The following is a 23,009-nucleotide window of genomic DNA, read 5'->3' on the forward strand; positions in this document are numbered from 1 at the left end:
GTTCTTAGGGCTGGGTGTATGGGCTTGTGTATAAATGTGTCTTAGGTTCTGGCTGCTGATCCTGAGTACTGTCACCCTTTCTCCTTCCCCCTTTCCTTTTTCCCTCAAAGGATAAATAAGGGGTCTGTTGTAGGGGAGCAAAAGGTCTTGGGGGCCGGAGAGCACATACATTTTTCCCATCTCATAATCTCTTGGGGCATGTGCCCACCGATTGCAATGGCAGCAGAATTGGGGACATACCTAAATTGTTATTTTTCTGTAAACTGAAAGTGTCTTTCCCTCTTTCCCCCTATCTCCCCTTACCTCTCCCAACCATATGGAAAATAAATGGCAGTCTCCTATGACTCCACCTTACACAAAATGTTCTTTGTTGACATATGTTCATTCAAAACTCCCTTCTGTTAATGTATTAATTTCCCTTTTAATAATCTGATAGTCAGGGCAGCTTGGTGGCGCAGTGTCAGGCCCTGGAGTCAGGAGGACCTGAGTTCAAATCCGGCCTCAGACACTTGACACATTTACCAGCCATGTGACTTTGGGCTAGTCATTTAACCCAGTTGCCCTCCAAAAAGGAAAAACAATAATCTGATAGTCAAAGTGAAGTTAAATGTTTAAATTCTGGAAGGGCGGTGAGATCACTTATGCTTGCTTGGCTCTTTAATTTGCTCCTTGCTTACTTCTAGACTCTTAATTTACAGCTCTTCAGTGGGCCTTCTAACCGCAAGATCTTTTAGTGACGTTCCCTGTCCCATCCCGAAGTCTTCATGCAATATTTTGTTTTGTGTTTCTCTAATGCAGTTGCCAGAAGGCAGCTAGGTGGTTCACTGGACCTGGAGCCAGGAAGACCTGAGTTAGAACCAACCTGGCCTTGGACATGTGCTAGCTGGGTGACCCTGGGCAAGTCATTTAGCTTCTGGTTTGCCTTCATCCACTGGAGAAGGAAATGACAAACCTCTCTAGTATCTTTACCAAGAAAACCCCAGAGACAGTATCCATGAGAACACAAAAGAGTCAGGTGTGATGGAACAATAACAAACGTAGTTGGCATGGATTATTGTATAGTATAGTTATCAGAGTTTGTTTCTTATTTGTCTGTAAGAGCATAAAATCCATGAGGTCACGTATTGTGTCTTATCCAAACTTTATCCTTCTTTTAGAACCTAACACAGTACCCTTCCCATAATACATGTTTAACAAGTAATTATTGAACCAAATTCTAGAAAATTAACATGGATGGTTTCTTTGTTGTTGTTCAATATATAATTCAATAATGTCAGATTCTTTATGACCACATTTGGGATTTTCTTGGGAAAGATACTGGAGTGGTTTGCCATTGCCTTCTCCAGCTCATTTTACAGATGAGGAAACTGAGGCAAACAGGGTTGAGTGACATGCCCAGGGTCACACAGCTAGTCAGTGGTCTGAGGCCAGATTTGAACTCAGGTAGATGAGTCTTCCTGACTCCAGGCTCAGTGCTTTATCTACTGTGCCCCTTAGCTGCCAACTTTTTTTTTTAATCATATATTATTTTGCTTTGATCAGTTAGCACCATTGTAGAATGTGGCCACTGGACCCAGATGGCTCTGGAGGAGAAAGTGAGGTGGGTGATTTTGCACAACCCTCCCTCACTCAAATCAAAGTCAGCTGCAAGTCATGTCATCATTTTCCTGACGCCATGGTCCTCTTCGAGAACAAAGGGCAAACACAAGAATGTGACCCTTCATCTGTATGCAGAATGTCAGGTTTAGAGCATTTTGTAAGTGGGGAGACAGAGGATAACCAGTGTGTGTCAGAAGTAGAAATTAAACCCCAGTTATTCTGATCTCAAGTCCAGAAATGTTCATGCTGCCATGGTGCCTCTCTTTATAACATAACTGTATCATCCTCAGAGGCTGTTTGGTGGTATTGCCTTATTAGCAACACTTCCTTATAGCAATGCACTTTAGGCACTTTCAGTCATCAAACTGCGTGGAGTTTCAATTCATTTTCTCTCCTGTGGCTTCACTCACCATCCCTGTAACTTTCCTGACGACTGTTCCCCTTCCCAGGCCATCACTCCCATCTGTGTGCCACTTCTCCCATTAGAAAGAGTGTAAGCCCTTTGAGGGCTTTTTAATGGAATCTTCTGTTCTTCACACAATGGCTGACACAGAGTATCTTGTTATTTAGTTATTTTTGAGTCATGTCCAACTCTTTATGATCACATTTGGGTTTTCTTGGCAAAGATACTGGAGTGGCTTGCCATTTCCTTTTCTAGTTCATTTTACAGATGAGGAAACTGAGGCAAACAGGTGTAAGTGACTTGCCCAGGGTCACACAGCTAGAAAGTATTTGAGACCAGATTTGAACTCAGGAAGATGAGTCTTCCTGATTCCAAGGCCAGGGCTCTATCTTACTGTACTACCTTAGTGCTTAGTTAATGCCTTTTCATTCATTCTTTGGAGGAGATTCAAGATGGAATTTCCTTATATTGGATTCCACTTCTAGTGAAAAGTGTCATAGATAAGTTTCAGTTTAGTTGTGTTCAGAATTGTATTTTGACATTCAGCTGCTGTTTTGAAATGAGTGGTTTAGGAGTCACGACTGTTCATAAAGAATACACAGACTGGGTATTTCTAAACTTCTGGGGTTTTAAAGATATTTGAATCATGAAATGTTTTGTGTGCATCATTACTGCATTCAGTTTTTATACTTAGGAGTTTAGTGACTTACCAGGGATCAGCTCCAAGTGTTTTGTTTTGGTAAGTGAAATGAATGAAAGTTTTGTTATATAAATGAATGTGAGTTTTGTTATAAAGGAGGCATCATTTGCCTGGGGCAAAATAAAAAGTGCAAATTGCATATGTGAAGTAGACGCAATGTTTGTGTACAGCTTTTGATGACCTGGTTGAATCCTTTCTTATTAAAACAAAGAACACTGCTGTGGCTTCAAGAAAACAAACTTCTGCCTAGTGTATCTTACTTATATGTATAACAGTTGAAAGAAATTCCTATAGCTTGTTTTATCCTCTCAAAAAATTCAAATATTCACCTAGAAAAAACAGAATGCTTTCAGCTTAGGGAATGGTTTTTCTTTCGGATTTGAACAGGGCTGAATATTGCCTTTATTTCTTTTGTGTGCTCCCTGACTTCAGTGACAGCAGAGGTCTTGGCGACATCATTGTTTAGAATAAACCAGAGCAAAGTACAAAGTAATTTTGATGTTTTGAAATTTTTTTCTTAATTGATTAAATAGAACAAAATCAATTTTAAGTGGAAGTCATAGGGTAAAAAACAACAATGCACATGTAAATGCGTAGAACAAATTTTAATATCCCTTAAGGTAGGACTGAAATAAGATTGAAGATATTTGTGTTTTTTGATACTTTATTCTTAATTTTTTTATCTGTATATGTATAGAGAAATATATGACATACATATACATATGTACATACACACATAAATGCATATGTACAGAAAGGGGGGGGGAGAGAGAGAATATCATCCTAAGTGTAACAACTTTTAAGCTGATCCAACAGCCTCAGCTTCACCAGCAGCAAGGACTGCAGGTGTATATTACCACACCTGGCTATTTTTTATATCATGTGAGGGAAGACAAAGAGGGAAGGATATTTGACTTATTGATATAGGGGAATTATTAAGTTAATTGTATTAAAAGTAGTACAGGTTGGGGCGGCTAGGTGGCGAAGTGAGTAAAGTGCCGGCCCTGGAGTCAGGAGGACTCAAGTTCAGTTCCGGCCTCAGACACTTAACACCCACACAAACACTAGCCATGTAACCTTGGGCAAGTTGCTTAACCCCAGTTGCCCTCCAAAAGGCAAAAAAAAAAAAAAAAGTCCAGGTAAACATTTGTTCTTGTAATTTTTATAGGGGGAGGGGACAGGTATTTAGACAATTGCACATTGGTAGAATTCATTGTTTGGAGTATGAGCAGTCTCTCTGATCTCTATCCCCACAGTCTTCATTTATTTTCCAATCTGTAGAACATATATTTGACCCTAATATGATATAAATTGCTCACTCTCAATCAAATATTTAACACTTTTATTCTGTTAAATTTAATCAGTTTCTTTGGACTTAAACATGTAATTTAGGGAATAGTTTTCTTTATAAAGCAGTATGATGAGAAAATTATTTTTGATTAATTAAAAATTTAATTATGTGGACTTTTGGGGCATAATGTGAGATTGTGGGTACCATCTCATTTATAGGAAAGTGAATTTGTATATAAATTGCCTTAGTTTATAGCTGCCAAAATTAACCATTTTTATATTGAGTCTCTGACACCATCTTGGTTTTCCTGTTTCTTTCAGCTCCTTATGAAACTAGACAACTTGCCCTCCAACAGGAGGGGCCCACATCAGGAAGCCATGGACCCAAGCCTATGCGACGACAGACTTCTCTTATTCGGGTAATTGTTGTTATATAGTGTGATCATTATCATCATCATAATTTTAGCTCATTTGTGTGTGTTTTACTCACAACAACCCTGGGAGGTAGTTAGTAGGTTATTCTTTTTTTATGAACAAGGAAGCAGGTTAACCTTGCTGAAGCTCATGACTCAGGTCAATGTCAGGGTCAGTGTCAGAGGGAAATGAGTCAGAGCTCTGGCTCTTTTGATTTCCCCATTATATTCTGAACTGTAAAACTGAGAAAAGAGGAAAGTAGTTAGACTCTCAGATGCGGAAAAGTGACTTTTTAGTTGAATCTTTGCAAATTATTGCAGAGAAGACATGACTGAGCCCATCTGACCTGCCGTGTAACTAGTTAATCTTTACTTGTTCCTTTTCTTCGCTTAAATGCCCCAATGCTTATTTATAGCAATACACTTTTCAGTTTGGATTTTGCTGTTTCACACTAGCTAAGCTGAACTCCCAAACATTCCAGGTTCTTTCCTGACTTCAAGCCCATATTTAGACCATCTTCCTTGTGGAGAATGCCCTTCTTCCCCTTTGCCTATCCAATAGCTATTAATCATTCTTGACCCAGATCCAATCATTTTTCTCCCATGAATCCTTCTCTTATCCCTCCAGCCCACATGTATCTCCTTTAGCACTTTGTGACATATAAAAAATTCAAAAATGTTGTTTTGGGGTAATTAATAAAATCATTAATTATTGCTAGTGGATAATTAATAAAAGGGGTCAGTGGTACTCTTAAATGCCAAAGACCCCTCATGGAACCCACTCTGTGTATGCCTTTGGAAGAATGGGTATTACTGAGGGTGGCAATCAACTCTGGTTAATGATTAATGAGAAGAATGAATATTTTAATGAGGGGTGGATTTATTCTAATGAGGTACTAGAGGATATGACTTTGATCACTTTGTCTTGGTGTAATGTAATGCCAAGGAAAGGCAACTTCCCAGGTTCAGAATACCAGCATAGGGGCTCTCCATTTTATTCAGTGACCAACCAAGAACAGAGAAGATCAAAACATGACATCATTCCAAATACAGCATTTACTAAGTGTGATTAAATAATCTCCAAGGACTACCCCACCCCAGGACCTTCCAATCATTCAATCAATTACAAAGTTCCTGGTCCAAATACTTCTCCAACCCTAGGCTATACCTTCATTTAGTCCACCACAAAGCCCCTCTTCTCAAATGGAGATTAGTTTCCAAACATAAGTAAAGTACCTTCATTTGTCAATCACAGAGCACCAAAAGGTCAAAAGTTCCCCATCCCTGGATCTCAATTGAATCTACCCCAGAGTTACATCAAGTTTAAACACAGCACTTAATACCCAAATGGAGGTCTTTTCTTCATCTTGAAGTTCTCAGCAACCTTAGTTCCTGGGGAGACAAGGCTCAGCAAGGCCACAAGATACATTGCCAGTCCCTTCATCAATTCATCCTCTGTCTGTAGAACAGTCCTAGAACCCCTGAAAACATTAGCAAAACCCTCTCCCAGGATTTCTGTAAACATACAACCAGAAAATCCTTCTTCAGGGCTTCTGAACCAACAGAAAGGTTCCCAGACCCCTGCAACAACAGCACTGTCCTTCACCAGTGGACAGTATTCACTCTCTGTCTGCAGAACAGTCTCAGGGCTTCTTAGCCAAAAGCCAGGTTCCAGGACTTCTTCAACAACAGGACTACCTTTCACCAGTGGACAAATCTGGCAAAACAACATCAAAACAGACAGACAAAGTACCAGCAAAACAGCCATGTCTCCTCAGTCCTTGGCAGCTCAGGGGGCAGGTCTCAAAAGTCCAGGGCGATTCAAAGTGGCCCCAGCAATCCTTCTCAGTCTCTCTCTCTCTGGCTCCACGTGGGTGCTGCTTCCAAAAAAGGTCTTCCGCCTCTCTCTTGTCTCTCCAAATCTATGTCACCAGCTCCTCCCAGTTCAGGACTTTCTTTTCACATCAACAAGTCCATCCCACAGGTGGGATTAACAAGCTCTGGGTTTTAACACAATCAATTTGAAAACCAAGCCAATACAGGGGAATCTTTAAATGCCATTACTATCACACTTGGACAAAGAGACTGGACTACCTGCCTAGGCATCCACCTATACTGAGGCCTGGGTGACTAAAACACAGTGAGGCCAGCTTTCACTTGACTAGAATCTCTATGTAAGGTTTTTCTAGTTGGGTGGGGCAACTCCAGCTAGGTAAGATGTTCTAAGTGGGGTAAGTTTTTGGGCAAGATCAGAGATCTCTGCAATAATTTGTTAATTTGCTCTCTATACCTTTCATTTAACACTTATATTTTGCATTGTGTTGGTACTAAATTGTTTTATAGATATTTCTTGTTCTCCCAAGTAGACTCTCAAGTTTATATAAGGCAGAGATTCTTAAGCTTTACCATTTTCTAAGCCCTGACTGCAGGGCTCACAGCAGGCACTTAATAAATGCTTGTTGGCTTGACTTGTATTTCAGTATTCCGGACTGTGTCACTCTCCTGTGTCAGCATCTTCAGCAGCTTCCTAGAATAAAATAGAAATTCTTTTAGCTTGACATGGCAGACTCCAACCTGCTTCTCCATAGTGTACCACCATGCTTTCCGTTACCCAGATTCACTTTCTCCTTAGCTCCTCACTCTACTTGTCTAACACTGTCTCTTGTTTCTCTCTCCATAACATATCTTACATTCACTTCTATCCCTTCATACAGCCACCATCTAATTCAGGCCTTTAGTTTCTCTTGCCTGAAGTATTAAAGTAGCTTCCTAATCTGCCTCCTTGCTTCAAATCTCTCCCTTCTCCAAGCCATCCTTGACAGCTGTCAAACTGATTTTCCTAAAACATGAATGCCTGGGCAAAAACCTTAATTTAGAAAGGCCAAGGTCATCCACAGCATCCCAGGGCATCATGAGTTGTCTTGATTTTTGTCTTATTGCCCGGCTTTGGTGACTCCAAAGGAGAGCCGATGATTTTGCTCAGCTCTCTCTCACTTAAATCTAATTCATGAGCAAGTCAGGACATCACCATTGTGATGTTGTTAGTCCCTTTTGAGAATGTAGGATGAACAACATGTTACTTCTCTCTTCAGTAAATTCTAGTGATTTTCTATGACATCCAGTATCAAAAATAAAATTCTCTGTCATTTAAAATCCTTCACAACATGGCCCTGTCCTATCTTTCCAGTCTTATTGAACATGACTCCCTTCCAAACCTACTGTGGTCCAACTAAACTGATCTGGCTGCTTGTTTCTTACAATCTCTTGTATCCTTCCAGACCCAGCTTAAGCATTTCCTTCTATACAAGACCTTCTTTTTTGGAGGGCAATTGGGGTTAAGTAACTTGCCCAAGGTCACATGGCTAGGTTTTTTTTTTGTGTGTGTGTTAAGTGTCTGAGGCCAGATCTGAACTCAGGTCCTCCTGACTCTGGGGCCGGTGCTTTATTCACTGAGCCACCAAGACACCCTCTATACAAGACCTTTGCAGATCCTTTTAGTTGCTATTGTCTTCCCCTCAAAAATCACCTTGTATTTATTTACGTATGTACATACTATATCCTCTGGCTGGACTGTGAGCTTGCCAAGAACAGGGACAGTTTTCACTTTTTTCTTTTTGCCCTCAGCTTCTAGCATCATGCCTGTGTAGCAGCAAGCACCCAGCGTCCCCAGGGTGGCTGCCAACACAGGTTCTTAGATCTGCTTTTCTAAAGGAAAGCAACTCAAAATGTGTTAACAAGCTTACTTTAATCAATCAAACATATATCATTTACCTAGTTCAGGGGGAAAAGGTCAGCACCCCGAACGTCAGAATATACAGACAGAAGTTACAGGACAGAGAAACAGATCAAGCAAACAGGCTTCCAAACTGTCTGACCATTACATACATCCATACCTAATCACAGTTACCAGAGAGGGAAGCATCAACATCTGGGTTTTTCAAAGCCAGGGGGCTCTCAATGGCTGCCCAGAGTCTCATCTGGTCAAATCACACAACACTTCTCAGAGTGAGCCCCAAAGCAAAGCCTCACATCAGGGCTTATATAGCCTTCTGCTGGCTCAGGGAATGTAACAACCCTCTTGACCCACTGCCCCATCACAAAGTATCTCCTGAAAAACAAGCCTCCCACCTCAGGCTCCAGGTACACTTAATGCAGGGGCAGGGAAGATCTTAAAAATTTACATTCCTATTACAGCCTGACCAACAGTATGTGCTTAACAAATAAATGCTTGTTGATTGATCCCTTCTCAGTACTCCCTTCCATGAACATTAAATTCAAGTCAGACTGACCTATTTATGGTTCCTTGAACTTGGCTTTCTATCTCCCATCTCTGTACTTTTCTGCTGGCTTTCAGTTCCACTCTGTCCTCCCTTTCACCTCTCAGAATTCTTAGTTTCCTTCATGACTATATTCATTCTTCTTTTTTTTTTTCTAAATTCAATTTTATGTTATATTCAGGTCTGCATTCTCTCCCTTCATCCCTGCCTCCTCCAATTGAGAAAACAAGAAAAATAAAACCCCTTGCAAACAGTGAAGCAGAAAAAATTTCTGCATTGTCCACATCCAAAAAATAAGAAAACCACAATCTGTGCTGAGTCCATCACCTTTCTTATCATTTTTCTCATGAGTCTTCTGGAATTGTCATTGGTCATTGTGTGGATTAGAGTTCACAAGTCTTTAAAAGTTGTTTGTCTTTACAATATTATTGTTATTGTATAAATCATTCTTTTGGTTCTGTTCACTTTGCATTAGTTCACACAAGTCTCTCTAGGTTTCTCTGAAACCATCCCTTTCATCATTTCTTACAGCACAGTAGTATTCCATTGTATTTGTATGCCATGACTTGCTTAGCCATTACCCAATTCATGGATGACCCAAAGTTTCTAATTCTTTACGAATGCTATAAATATTTATGTCCATATGGATCATTGTTCCCTTTCTTTGATCTCTTTGAGATATCACTAGGTCAATGCATAGTTTAATGGCTTTTTGGACAGAGTTTCTAATTACTTTCCAGAATGGCTAGGCTATTGTATAATTCCATTAACAATGTAATCATGTACCTGTTTTCCCACAGCATCTCCAGCATTTGTCATTTTCCGTTTTTTGTCAACTTTGCCAATCTGATGGTTGTGAAACAAACCAACAGTTGTTTTAATTTCCCTTTCCCTAATTATTAGTGATTTAGAACATTTTATAAAAAATAGCTCTTGAGAATTCTTCCTTTGAAAACTGTCTATCCTTTGACCACTTATCAGTTGGGGCAAGAAGCAGTTCAGATATCAATTAAAAAAAAAAACTGGGGCAGCTAGGTGGTGCAGTGAATAGAGCAAAAGCCCTGGAGTCAGGAGGACCTGAGTTCAAATATGGCCCCGGACACTTGATATTTTCTAGCTGTGTGACCTTGGGCAAGTCACTTAACCCCAATTTACCTGCCTTCCCTCTCCAAAAGGACCAAAAAAACCAAAACAAAGCCCTTTCCCAATTCCTCTAGTCATTAGTGTACTCTTGATCCTTAAACTATATAATATTTACTTACAATTTTACCTGGAACATACACTTTGTTTAAAGTTAAGAACCTTGACGTCAAGACCTGGTTTTGAAAATTTTTGTCTTTATATTCTCAGTACCTAGCACAGTGCTTAGTGTGTTATAGGTACTTAATGATTGTTAGTTGAATTGGTTAATTTATGCTCTCCTCACTGTCGGCATGCTTTCCACAGGTACCACCCATCCTTGTCTTATCCTGAGTGATTCTTGTCTGTATCTTAGTGCACTCGAGGCCTTCTAATAGGTCTTTTTGTATTTCATGTATGTGGATCATTTCTTTTGGTTGAGTATCAGTTTGTTGATCATCGCGTCAGTATTTCGCACCTAATGTGCTAACAGATGAAGGGACATCTTGGTGTGGTGGAAAGAGACTTGGACATGGAATAAGGAAGATCTGAATTCAAATCTCGCCTCGGACACATATTTGACTCTGGACAAGTCACTTAACCCTGCCTCACTTTGGTTTCCTCATATATAATACGGAGATAATTGTACTAAGTACTTCACAAGTCTAGGAGAGAAGAAAAATCAAGACAATATATATAGAGTGGGGTTTTTTGTTTGTTTTCTTTTAAAGCAGCTGGGGTTAAGTAACTTGCTCAAGGTTACATGGCCAGTTATTATTATTTTTGTGTGGGTGCCAAGAATCGGAGGCTGGAACTGATCCCAGGTCTCCCAATACTGGGGCCGGCGCTCTTACTCACTGCTCCATGTGGCCGCCCCTTATATAGAGTGTTTTTTTTTTTATCTTAACACACTATATACAAATGTTAGCTATTAATCCTTGCTGCTGGTCTATTAAAGTGATTGTTAGTACCCTTTGCCCCCTTTCCTGTCACTGCATCAGGAAACATTCAGGAGCCACACAGACTGAGTGCCATTTTGTGTTCTTATCTTTTTTGTGGTTTGCAATGACCAAAGCAAAGAATTCCAGAGTGACACTTGTTAATAATGAACCTCTCTACGTTCGGCTGGTTGTCTGACTGCATTCAAGAGTCTGCTGTGGACATGGTGGTTGGTGCTTCTCTAATTTAGTAGAACTTGATAGAATTCTTTTAATCTCATTGACATGACCAAGTCTTGAGTACTTTAGTACTTTCCATTGTACCACTTTGCTGTTACTTCCCAGGGGGAATAGATCTTACCTCATTGTAACCCAATTTTAACCCAGATTGGAGAGCATGTTAATTTTCATTTAAGGTGTTCTGGATTCACAGGGGTAGTACTGAACATGTTACTTAGGGGAGAGACAGACAGAGAGAGAGACAGAGAGAGAGAGAGACAGAGACAGAGAAATGAGAACCAGTTCGATTCTATTCTTTAAGGTATTGTTCATCCACAGGTTGTTAATGTCCTAAAAGGTAATTTGGTAGTGATCACCTCTTCAAATGTGTACCATTCTTCTCTTTTATTTTGCTAATATGTGGAGTTTGTTGGCAGGTGTAAAAAAAGTCAACAATGACAGCCTTAGGGGAGATAAAAAGATTTAATTTGAAAACTAGAGGAGACCACAGTATATTAGCAGATACATTTATGTTCAAATGGTATTTTCGTGCACATGAATTTGGCTTCCAAAATTTTTTTGGAGAGTATTCTTCAAGAGTTTATAATGTAGGAGAGTCAAAGCAATGACTGATATCTCTATCTGTCTGTATGTATGCATATATAAGTATATGATATGCTTGACTGTCATGTTATATAGTATGTAATATATAATACAATTACATAATATATTATGTAAAATAACATATCTAATGTATATAATCAGTTTTTACAGAAAAATATGATATACATGTACTTATGTTTGCAGAAATATGTACATATATGTATACAAATCCATAGATCGATCTATCTATCAATCTATCAGTGCTGATCATGATAGAATAAGTTTTTTTTCTCTTTTTTTGGCCAGTTTAGAAAGGAAAGTTCCATCAAGGAAGATATAATTTAGGTTTAGGCTAGAGCAATTGATAGAGGAAAAATGAGCTAGTATGCTCCTTGGTTTAAAAATTTTTTCCTCTAGGCTTGGATGCGTCTCAGTTTTAGTTTCAGTCCATCCTTAGAGTTCTACTTTAGTAGACAATAGATAAATCTGCTCCTTAGGAGGTGGGGAATAGTATATAGGAGAGTATAAATACAATTTGATTTATAGAAGAGCCTTTGATATCAAAGGTGCTTATACCATAGTGGTTTGAATACAGGCCAGTCCTGAATATATCCCACATGCTTATAATAAGGGGAAAAGATATATATTTAATCTCTTTGAAAGGGAAATGTATTATATTAATATGTAAAATATTAATCAAAGTATTAATATAAAATATAATCAGCAGTATAATTAATAATTAAATATTATATTAATATATAAATACAAATTCATAATATATTATACACAAGGGGAATGTTTAGATACATTTATATGTAAACACATCTATATATTATATGCAAATATATTTATATTTTTACATCTCATTTGTGGATACACGTAAATATATACCTATATATATTCATACCTATATGAAAAGGAAACACTAATTATAGCCTGGATGGAGGTTTTATACAGCCCGTATTTGGATTTATATTTTGACCAGTAGAGCATTTGAGAGACAGCTGTGATCCAGGATGGGAAAAAATTAAAAACCTGTTCTAGAAAATTATCTGGGGCCTTTCAGGTGGCAACATTGGGATCTCCTCCCTTCAGTAAGTTTGGGTTCATGGCTTGTAAAGGAAGCACAGTGAAGTTTAAATGAGGGCAAGTTGTAATGCTTTAGTTTTCACGGTTGAAATGTTCACCTTCTCTAATATGTGGACTGTCTTGTGGAGCCTGCTGAGTTGACTTGGCTGGATTCCATGTATCAGAAAGGAAAATGCTACCTGGTTCAGTCATGTAGGTGTGTCCCTAGTTTAAAATCACTAATCTGGGAAAGAAATGTATTTGTAAAATGATTTTAAAAATACATAAGTTTAGTGATATGATGTTTATTGAATATGGACAACATGTTAAGCAATTACAGGTCATCTTATTCTCTTGTCATCCATAACCACAAGATACAGGTGATGGTGACTCCTTGTCTCCTTATTTTCTGTTTGTGGCTCTATGATTCCAGCCGTGCTTCCTGATTTGAAGTAGGGATCACCACTAACAGCTGAGGTGCAGTGGTAGTGATGGTGGTAGACCTTGTAGACCTTAAGAACCTTGACCAGAAGGTGGCATTAGCAGTGATAGAAAACCCATGTGTCAGGGGCGGCCACGTGGCTCAGTGAGTAAGAGCACTGGCGCCAGTGTTGGGATGACCTGGGGATCACACCCGGGCTCAGACACTTAGCACCCACCCAGAAATAACTGGCTGGGTAACCTTGAGCAAGTTACTTAACCCCAATTGCTTAGGGGTGGCCAGGTGGGTAAGATCACCTGTTCCAGTGTCAGGATGACCTGGGGATCAAATCCGGGCTCAGATACTCAGCACCACACCCAGAAATAACTGGCTGTGTAACCTTGAGCAAGTTATTAAACCCCGATTGCTTAAAAAAAAAAAAAAAAAGAAAACCCATGTGTCAGGTGCTGTATATACTATGTGGCCCTGGTCTTTTCATAGACTTGGGTTCTATGGCAGGGATTCTAAATCTGGGGATCCACAAGTGTTTGTTGATAGATTTCATGGTAACCATGAATTTGGATGGGAAACATTCCCTCCTCCCAATTACATCTTTATTTTAACTAACATCAAATTGAAATGTAGCATTTTCTTCATTCATGAATGAAAAAAAATATTCTGAGAATGACTTGGGAGGCTTCATGAGACTGCTAATTTTTTTTTTATAATTTTTTTGGCTGAGAAATTGCTGATTATCATGGGACACACAAAAAGTCAAGAACCTTTGATCTGATGCCTCATGACAGAAAGTATACCTACTAAGTGGACAGCTTTACATTTTATTTAGGTTTTGGATTGCTTTACATTTTTCTTCTGTTTTTTCTTTTTTTTTTTTTTTAAGATAGATAGGAAACATGTCCCATAAGAAAAGATATTTGAGAGAGTTTTAAGAACGATGTGAACTCTTCAGCCTTCCTTCATCTGTTATGGAAACCTGTTACATTTTCATTACTTACTATATTTGCACAGTGCTCCACTGAGATTGCACAGAACAGATTATGACCTGGTCCCTGTCTTTACGTGGGTCTGTGAGAATAACCAAGGGTTGATACTGGAGTAGAATAATTAGCATCCTGAATCTATTCATAACTGATGTCTGTTTCTCATCAGGAGTATTCTGGCAAAGAACCCTTGTCTGCAATGCCACTCTGTGTTCCAGACCTCAAATTGTTAAACCTAATGCCATCCCCCCCCCCCCTTTTTTAAAAAATTTTCTTCTCAGAGTCAAGAAACCTGAGGCTTAATAATTACACAAGTTGAGCCAGTGAATTGTTGGTAATTAAATCTTTCATTGCCCTGGGAAAAATTGAAGAGTTACTTTCTTACCTTGTTGATTTTGATGAGGAATGCTAGATTTACTGATCTGCTTATGAATGGAATCATAATCTTCTAAGCGGACTAGCAGGCATGTGATATTACCACCTGAGTGTTCTTTTCCTACACTAATGTCAGGACTGTGGTCACACATGGTTCTGCTCGCTACCTCTGAGAAATCTTTATTTCCCCTTTATCTCCCTGCTTTTTTCTTCTCATGTACTGTTTCCTATTTCATTCCCTTATTTGATTTTTCTTCATATAGTCCTCCTTCCTCTTAGCATGCTGCCCTGATGGTGCCTCAGGCCTTTCAGTGGAACTCTCAAGCCTGACTTAGTTCTAGCTAAAGCTATTCAGGCCTAAAGAAAAATTGATGACCAACAAACCTTTGTATGCAAAAGGAGATTAAGATTAGATTATTTTAAAGGGAAAAGCTGGAACTCTGGTGGGCTGGAGGATGCTTGAGAAGGTTTTTATGAGTCTGAAGAAACAAATTCTTGAGGCACTTGAGATTGTAGCTGACAAAAGGAGATGAGATTCTCACTCCAGGTGTTAGGGTTGACTGCTCTGAAAGACAGTTGGTATTTTGAGACTGACAGTGAAGCAATCTTACTGCTGGGTGTGTGTTAGGGGAGGAAACTTGGAGGATTGGAGACATTTATGTACGTTGCATAGAAAAGAGATAAACAGAACAGGCCTGACAGACACATTTCCAGGGGGAGGAATTATTTATCGTGGCATCTTATTTAGAAAATGACTTCTTCATTTTTCTGTCATATCTTCCTGTTCTTTTTTGCTTCTTTTGTCAAAGAACTTTTTTTGGTATGCCCCTAGACCTAAACTGCTGTTTCCTCCCTGCAAAAAAGGCCCGTTCTAGTGAAGCATCTCTGTCTGTTTTGTGGGGTGCTGGGAAACTCAGGTCCCTATTCCAGAGAGAGCTGAATTTTAGGGGTTAAAAGTCCTGTCTTTAGTTTTGACTCACTTCTCTTCCAGTTGATCTGAGTTCCTAGTGTGCAATATAGTGATCATAGTGATGGGGGATGGGATCCCAATCGGTTCAGCAGGAATTCTGATCATATCCAAGACCAGAAAACCTGCAATGTCGTCTGGAAAGAATTCAAGGTCTCAGGCTTAATTGGAGGGAGAGTTGTAGAAGTTTATTGTTAGTTTCCTTGAGAAGCGGCAAGAGTCCTTTAGGGGACCTGCAAGTGAGAGGGGTACATGCTTTTACCTTTAAAGGGTAGGGCTGCCATTGTCAGGGCTGACCTGACCGGAGGGGCCTCAATGCATAGACAAAGGTCAGAGCTGACCAAGAGGAGCTTGTGAATAGACAGTTTAGATAAGATTTGGGCCAGGTCCTTAAGGAGACAAAAGGCAAGGACAAAGGAGGGTGTGGGCCAGGCCCAGAAGAAACGAAGAGATTAAGTAAGAACAAAGGGGTCACAGGGTGTTACCTACCTGGAGTGTGGGATAGGGAGAAGGGGCAGAGCTCAAGGGTGGGAAAGGACAAATTGCAGTTACAATTGAACAGACTGGGTTTACAAGTTGGTTTCACATCACAAATTGCTCTAGACCCCAGGTACCCCATCATTTCCAGGAACAATCTAGGTCTCTTAAAGATGCTCGTGCAGGTGAACTAATATCTTTTGAAATCCAGGAGAAAAAGATGCAAAAACAAAAGCAAAAACTAGCTTCATTACAACTTTTTGCCCCAGAATATTAGCCTTTCTTTAGCAAACTGGGACATCTGGTTGTCCTAATTTGGATCATAACAGCAGCCAGTTTGAGTGACCTAGTGGGTGAAAAGCAACTAATAAAGTCCTAATTGTTAGAGGTGGGAAATATTAGCATAATTGATTAGAAGACTCCTCAAAAATTGTTTTGGAAACATAATTTCTTTTCCTCTTACTGAAATACAAAGGAGTGTTTATGTACATGTGTGTGGTAATAACAGGAAGAACTGGTTTGATAGATTTTACAGGCATCTGCATTATTTCCTGAATCTTGACATCTTGTTTTACTATCTTCTTCCTTGTTTCACTGAAAAGCAAAGCTGGAATATTAAGCCATTTCTCTAAGGGTCAAAGGTTAGTAGGTCAGTTAGACCTCACCATTATACCCTGCCTATGGTCAGGTCTGCAGTAAAATTAGCTCCTTATTCTGATGTCTCTAGAGGAGATTCATTTTCGTGGACATCAAACTTCTTCCTGTTTCCCCTGCCCTTCCCGAATATTCTTTTAAGACTTCTGCAATCCTTACTTTGGGGAGTAAAGGGATATTGTTTAAATTGGAAGGGTAGTCTTTCTTCCTCAGCTACTTAAAAAAAATCTCTTCTTTTCTCTTTTTTCCCTTTTGTGTGATTGCTGATATATGCTAGTTAAATATTCTTTTGAGCACACACTGCTCTGTACAATAAAGGGGAAAAAATAGTCACTCTTGGGGAATGTTTGCTGCAGGGGGCTTATGTTTGAAAGCCCAAACTGTTTGCATTTTGTTTTTGTCTTGCAAGCAGTTTTTGTCTTTCTAATGGAAATTCCTGGAAGCAAGAATTCCTCAAAAATTTTTGCAAATCAACAAATACTAGGCTTGGGGTTCCCAACCTGGGGTTCACACACTTCCAAGCGATTAGCTGATAGATTTTAGAGGGACCACAGATTTGTTTTATATTTTGATGACTATATTTTAATAAAATTAATTTCCTTTTAGTCCTATGTATTTAAAAAATATTATTCATGCAGGTGTTTATAGGCTTCACCAGAGAGGCAAAAGGGTCCACAACATAAAAAAGTGTAAAAATTTCTGGTCTAAGCCCTTTCTAGAGACAATCTAATCTTTAGACTTCCTTCTATAGCTGTACCCTTTGACCTTTCCCTTCTGCTGTCAAGCTAGTGGAATTCATCTGAGAAAAGAAAAGATTTATCACTATAATATTTTAATTATAATTAATTATAATTTATTTTATAAAATAAAAATATTTTTTATACTTATCCTTTTCTTTCCCCCCTACCTCTTTCCCTTTCTTTCTCTTTGTAAAACTTTTATTCGGAACTTAAGAAATAAAACAAGCATTTCCATAATGTACAGCTTGCTGTTCCTTTAAAATATATATTTATATATAATAAATATATAATAAAATTTTCATGTAACTTATTTCTTTTATCTTCCCTCCCCCCTCCCCCCCATGGTTACCATTAGGCACAAATATGTGTGTGTATAAATATTATTTATGTAAAATTTCTATGGATACAGATGTCTTTTCCTTCCTTCCTTCTTTCTTTCCTTCCTTCTCTCCTTTGTTCTTTCTTCTTCCTTTGTCTTACTCCCTCCCTCCTTCTCTCCTTTCTTTGTTTCTTTCCTTCTTTCCTTCTCTTTTTTTCTTCCCTCCTCACCCTCCCAAGATAGTTACCGTTAAATGCAAATAGGTATGTCTATAACTATATATGTATATATACACATATGCATACATATATATGTATATGTGTAATGTAAAATTATTGTATACTTTTATTTATCAGTTCTTCCTCTGGATTCAGATAGCATCTCTCTTCATATATTCTTTCAATTTTAATCTGTATATTTACAATAGTCAAAATGACAGTCACAAAGTCATTCTTAAAACTATTACTGTTTATAGTGTTCTCTTGGTTCTGCTAACTTTGCTCTTTATCATTGTGTGCAAATCTTTCCATGCCTTTCTAAGACTTTTGAGCTCATCCCATACATTACAACTTGTGTAGCCATTCCCCATTTTTAGCTAAATTTTGAAGAAAGTTAAGATTTCTGAGAGGTACATTCAAGGCATGAGGAAAAAACTGGTACAACGTCACAAAGAAAGGGGGATGGAATATTGTTTGTGAGGAAAATAGAAAAATCCAGTGTTTCTGAATGATAGAAAGCCTGCAGGGAAGGCAGGACAGGTTGGACAAAGTTTGGTCTGAAGAGTTTTAAATGCCAAATATAAGGTCGCATTGGACTCTAGCGGTTGTGAGGCGCCAATGCCATTCACTCATGCTTCCCACCCTATCCCACTCCCCACTCTTTGCTCTGCTTATTCTCCCTATTATACACTTTCAAATACATTTATCTTTGGATTCTTGCTCTTTCAACCCCTTTCACTTCCTGCCTCCAAGTGAAATCTGGTGGCAAGGTAGATAAAGTGTTGGGTTTAGAGTCTGGAAGATCTGAGTTGAAATCCAGCTGCAGACACTTAGTAGCTATGAGACCCTGGGCAAATCATTTAAATTCTGTATGCTTCGTTTAATCAAGTGTAAATTAGGGAACATAATAGCATCTACCTCCTAGGGTAATTGTGAACATCAAATGTATTTGTAAAGCACTTAGTAGGTGCTTAAAGCAACACAGTAGGTGCTTAGTAAATGCATATTTATTTCTTTATTTCCTGCCTTCTTCTCCTTCTCCTTCTCCCCCACTGGGAGTTGGCCATTCCTTGTTCCCCTTGTCCCTTTAAGATATGTGTTCTTGGGGCAGCTAGGTGGCACAGTGAATGGAGCACTGGCCCTGGAGTCAGGAGGACCTGAGTTCAAATCTGACCTCAGACACTTAACACAAAAAAACTAGCTGTGTGACCTTGGGCAAGTCACTTAACCCCAATTGCTCTCCAAAAAGCAAAAAAAAACGTTATGTGTTCTTTCACCATCATTTAGCAGTTTGATGCCATATTTTGCTCAGATCCTTGTTGCTGCCATCTACTGGCTCTCAGAACACTCCTCCATTTCCCTGACTTTGACATCTGGCTTATGATTTTTCTCTCCATCTAAACTTTTCTAGCACCCTCAAAGGCTTTGCTATTTACATTGACAACCCATTAACACTGGTATCTCAGTTTACAAATTACCATGGTCCCCATTTCTAATTTATCTTATCCATGTATAAGTGAGTTCAACCTTTAGATATCTCTGTCACCTGAAACTGGTCCATTCCCAAGATCCTAATTCTGAAATTTTCCTCTCTTATGATGGCCTCTTTTTCTTCTCCCTCTCTTACTGCTTCACTTTCACTATACCTGCTTTTCACTTTTGTTGTGATCTCTGCTCCCTTCTTCTCTCCTTCCCTTCTACTCACCACCCCCTACTTCATCACTTGTATTCTAGCTTCTTTTTCTTCCCTTTGAATTCTTGATTCTATCCTCAGCCTGAAATAATTAATATTTAGAGATCACAATGAGGTAGGTAGAAGGTAAAGAGATAATTGGTACACATTTTTGTAGGCAGCTTATGGTAGGCAGCTATAGATATGACTTAGCTATGGTCATGAAGGTAGCATGTATCATAAGTAATATCTAAATCCAGGTATTCTTGATTCTGAGACCAGTTCTTTGTCCATTATACCACACTACCTCTGTCAGTTTCACTTTAGTATGTGGAGGGGGCTAGTATAGGCATCTTTCAGTTTGTGTAGAAACTTAGTTTTCCTGGTTTCTTATAAAGAAAATATACAGCTTTTGACTTAGGACTAAAACAGAAAAAATGCTTGGGCAGGCTAAGTAATAATGACTTTAGAAATGCCAGCAATTTTGCTGTGAGAACATTCACTATAGGTTTTGCTATGAGACCCCAACACATTTTTCAGCACTTTAAAGTGCTGTTAAGTAAATAGAATTCCATTCTGCTATAAGAAACAATGAGGGATTTTCAGAGAAACCTGGAGATACCTGTATGAACTGATAGAGTGAGGTGAGCAAGGTATATATAGTAGTAATAGAATAGCTTGACTTTTACGGATGAAAGCAAAGCAGCGCTTACTTTGTTCAGGCTGCCAGCCCTTGCCAACTCCCATACCCAGGTTTTGTAGCATATGTGTGTGATTATGTAGCAGGCTGAACATTTTTGATGGCCTGCTCTCCATTGGGGACAGCCTATTTCCATCTGGTTACTCACTGAACTGGACTTGATTCAAATGGGGTGAATACGATTAAATCCCTTAGGTTTGGGCTACAAACAGCTCATTGGCTATGAGGTGCCAGCCAGCTGTTTGGAGAGCCGGAGGGAGAGGAGTTTTGATCTGTGCCTACAATCAAGTCCCTCTAGAGGGTGCTTGACATCAGGCAGTGGAGAGTGAGCGGCATCATTTTAGGCATCCTTCCATCTCTTGCACAGTTATGGCTAGATAATGCAGTGCCCAATTCCAGTCTTTGCAGACACAGTTCCCTTGAGCATCTCTTCCCTCTTCCTCGTGACTCTCTCATCGTCTTCATTTCCTACCTTGTAGTGCCTAGGGGCAGGGGCAGTAGAGGGATGGGATGGTGGAGATTCTTTGAACAGTGGGAAGGTTAGGCCTGGCTCAGAGTTAGGGGGGGAATAAGGTTAGTTGAAGAAACAACAACAAATATATAGTGAACTTCATGATTTGTTATCCTTTCTACTACTTCTCTCCCCAAATAAAAGTTCTATTAATTTTAAAGATTTAAAGACAATTAATTTAATTGCAATTTTAAAGACAAACTCTTCCAGACTTACTTTTTCTTTGTGTGAAACAGAATTTTAAAGATACAGGCAAACAAAGCAATAGCATTTATCGCTTTGTTATTTATATTATTGTTACAATATTGACACTTATTTGCTCTGTAAAGGAAGTCTAGATAATATGGAAACACACTGTCAACTGAGGATGAACGTATCTAAAATATTATTTATTTATTTATTGTGTTTTGGAGGGCAATTGGGGTTAAGTGACTTGCCAAAGGTCACATGGCTAGTTTTTGTGTTAAGTGTCTGAGGTCAAATTTGTACTCAGGTCTTCCGGACTCCAGGGCCTGTGCTCTATTCACTTGTGCCACTTAGCTGCCCTAGTACTTACTGTTTTTATATTTTTTACATTTAAATCAGTGATAGGGAATAGAAGGTAAGTGCTCAGTAAATGTTTGACATCAGTAGGAATACTGTATAATTTTTTAAAAATAGTGCACAATGACTTTCCCAATGATTGTTTTCTTCCTTGTGGTAATAGTCACCTCTTCTTTTGGTGATATATTGGAGTTTGCTCTCTTTTTTTTTTGAAGACAAATGAATATAGGCACTTTTGGGACAGAGAGTTTCAACTTTCAGTGTGTGGAGGGGGCTAATATAAACATCTTTCAGTTTGTGTAGAAACTTAGTTTTCCTGGTTTCTTACACACAAAAAAATACAGCTTTTGACTTCGGACTAAAACACAAAAAAAGTTTGGGAAGGCTAGGTAATAATGACTTCAGAAATGCACAGGAACTTTGCTATGAAACCAGTCACTGTAGGTTTTGGTATGAGACCCCAAGATTCTTTAGTAACTGAAATTCCCCAAAGTGTTATATTATAAAGTAATTTTTTTTAACTTGTAAAGAGATCTCATGTCATTGATCTGAGGACAGTTTTCTACCATAGCTCTAAGGTGGCTATGAAGTAAGTTACATGATTAAAAACAATAAAATGTTACATGATTAAAGAACAATTTAAAGATTTCCCCTAAATTCAGAAAGACAATATTCACTGTATAGTTTTAAGTAATTCAATTGTGTTTAACTCCTATCTTTTTCTTTTTTTGTTTGACTGTTTTTAGACAATAGGAAAAAAAATCACCTATTCAGTAAGTTTTTAAAAAAATGAATCTCCATTAAAAAATAGTTCACTTTCTTTTTTGAGGGGGAATGCAGGGCAAATGGGGTTAAGTGACTTGCCCAAGGTCACACGGCTAGTAAGTGTGATCAAGATTTGAACTCAAGTTCTCCTGACTCCAGGGCCGGTGCTCTACTCACTGTGCCACCTAGCTGCCCCAATAGTTCACTTTGCTAAAAGGAAAACTTGAAGCCCTAAAGATCTGAATTTGACTTAAATGAAAGTATAGGTTTGAATTATTTTAAGTTCAAGCACATCTAATTCCTCTGTGTCTGAAAAAATAAGTGTCTTTTGTATGTGTATGTATACATACAGGCATATGCATATACAACATATATGTGTGTATATATATGTATATATATATATATAGAGAGAGAGAGAGAGAGAGACAGAGACAGAGACAGAGAAACAGAAAGAGATGGACAGAGACAGAGAGAAAACTGTGACTTAAATGGAGTGATTAGAATGTTTTTTTTTCTTTCCAGATATGTTTCTCTTTAGGAAAAAAACCCCCAAACCAGTGCAAGTCTTTGGATATTTTTGCCCATCCAACACAACCATAGTAGCTGAGATCAAATTAGAAAGCATTTTGGTTGCAAACAGGAATGAACCTTCTCCAGAATCATCTTTGACAGGAAGGCCAGAGCAGAGTGCTAATTTAGGGGCAGATTGCTGTTGCAATGCATATAGGTCCTTAGCCCTTAGAAGTCTCTGTGGCCTGGGGCTCTTGGAGAATACTAACCAATCAGCCAGCTGACTTGGCAGATGAAGAGTGTTTGGGGAGCTGTCCCACAGCTGGAATCCTTCCATGGATTCCAGCCAACTCACTTTTATTATTTCTGCAATTTCCATCCCTGTATATGTATAACACGTTTCCTACTAAGTAGCCATTCAGGACAATGTGGAAGCCCTGGTTGCATTTTTACCTCTGATTAGATTAGTAACTTTTGATATTTCCCTTTTAAAGTCAGTTAGCCTTT

General features: G+C 38.8%; 1 protein-coding gene across 16 annotated transcripts in view; it reads left to right on the forward strand.

The window, feature by feature from the left end:
* Positions 1 to 23,009, forward strand: part of REPS2 (RALBP1 associated Eps domain containing 2) — a 264,766-nt gene that overhangs the window by 105,578 nt on the left and 136,179 nt on the right. For all 16 annotated transcript variants that reach the window (XM_069100687.1, XM_069100686.1, XM_069100685.1 and 13 more), the window contains one exon: positions 4,314 to 4,411. In XM_069100687.1, coding sequence (XP_068956788.1) covers positions 4,314 to 4,411 — 98 coding nt within the window. The remainder of the gene's footprint in view (positions 1 to 4,313; positions 4,412 to 23,009) is intronic.

The sequence above is a fragment of the Petaurus breviceps genome, unplaced genomic scaffold (genome assembly GCF_028583685.1).
Source record: "Petaurus breviceps papuanus isolate PSGF00001 unplaced genomic scaffold, PetGlider_PUasm1.0 419, whole genome shotgun sequence".
NCBI lineage: Eukaryota > Metazoa > Chordata > Mammalia > Diprotodontia > Petauridae > Petaurus > Petaurus breviceps.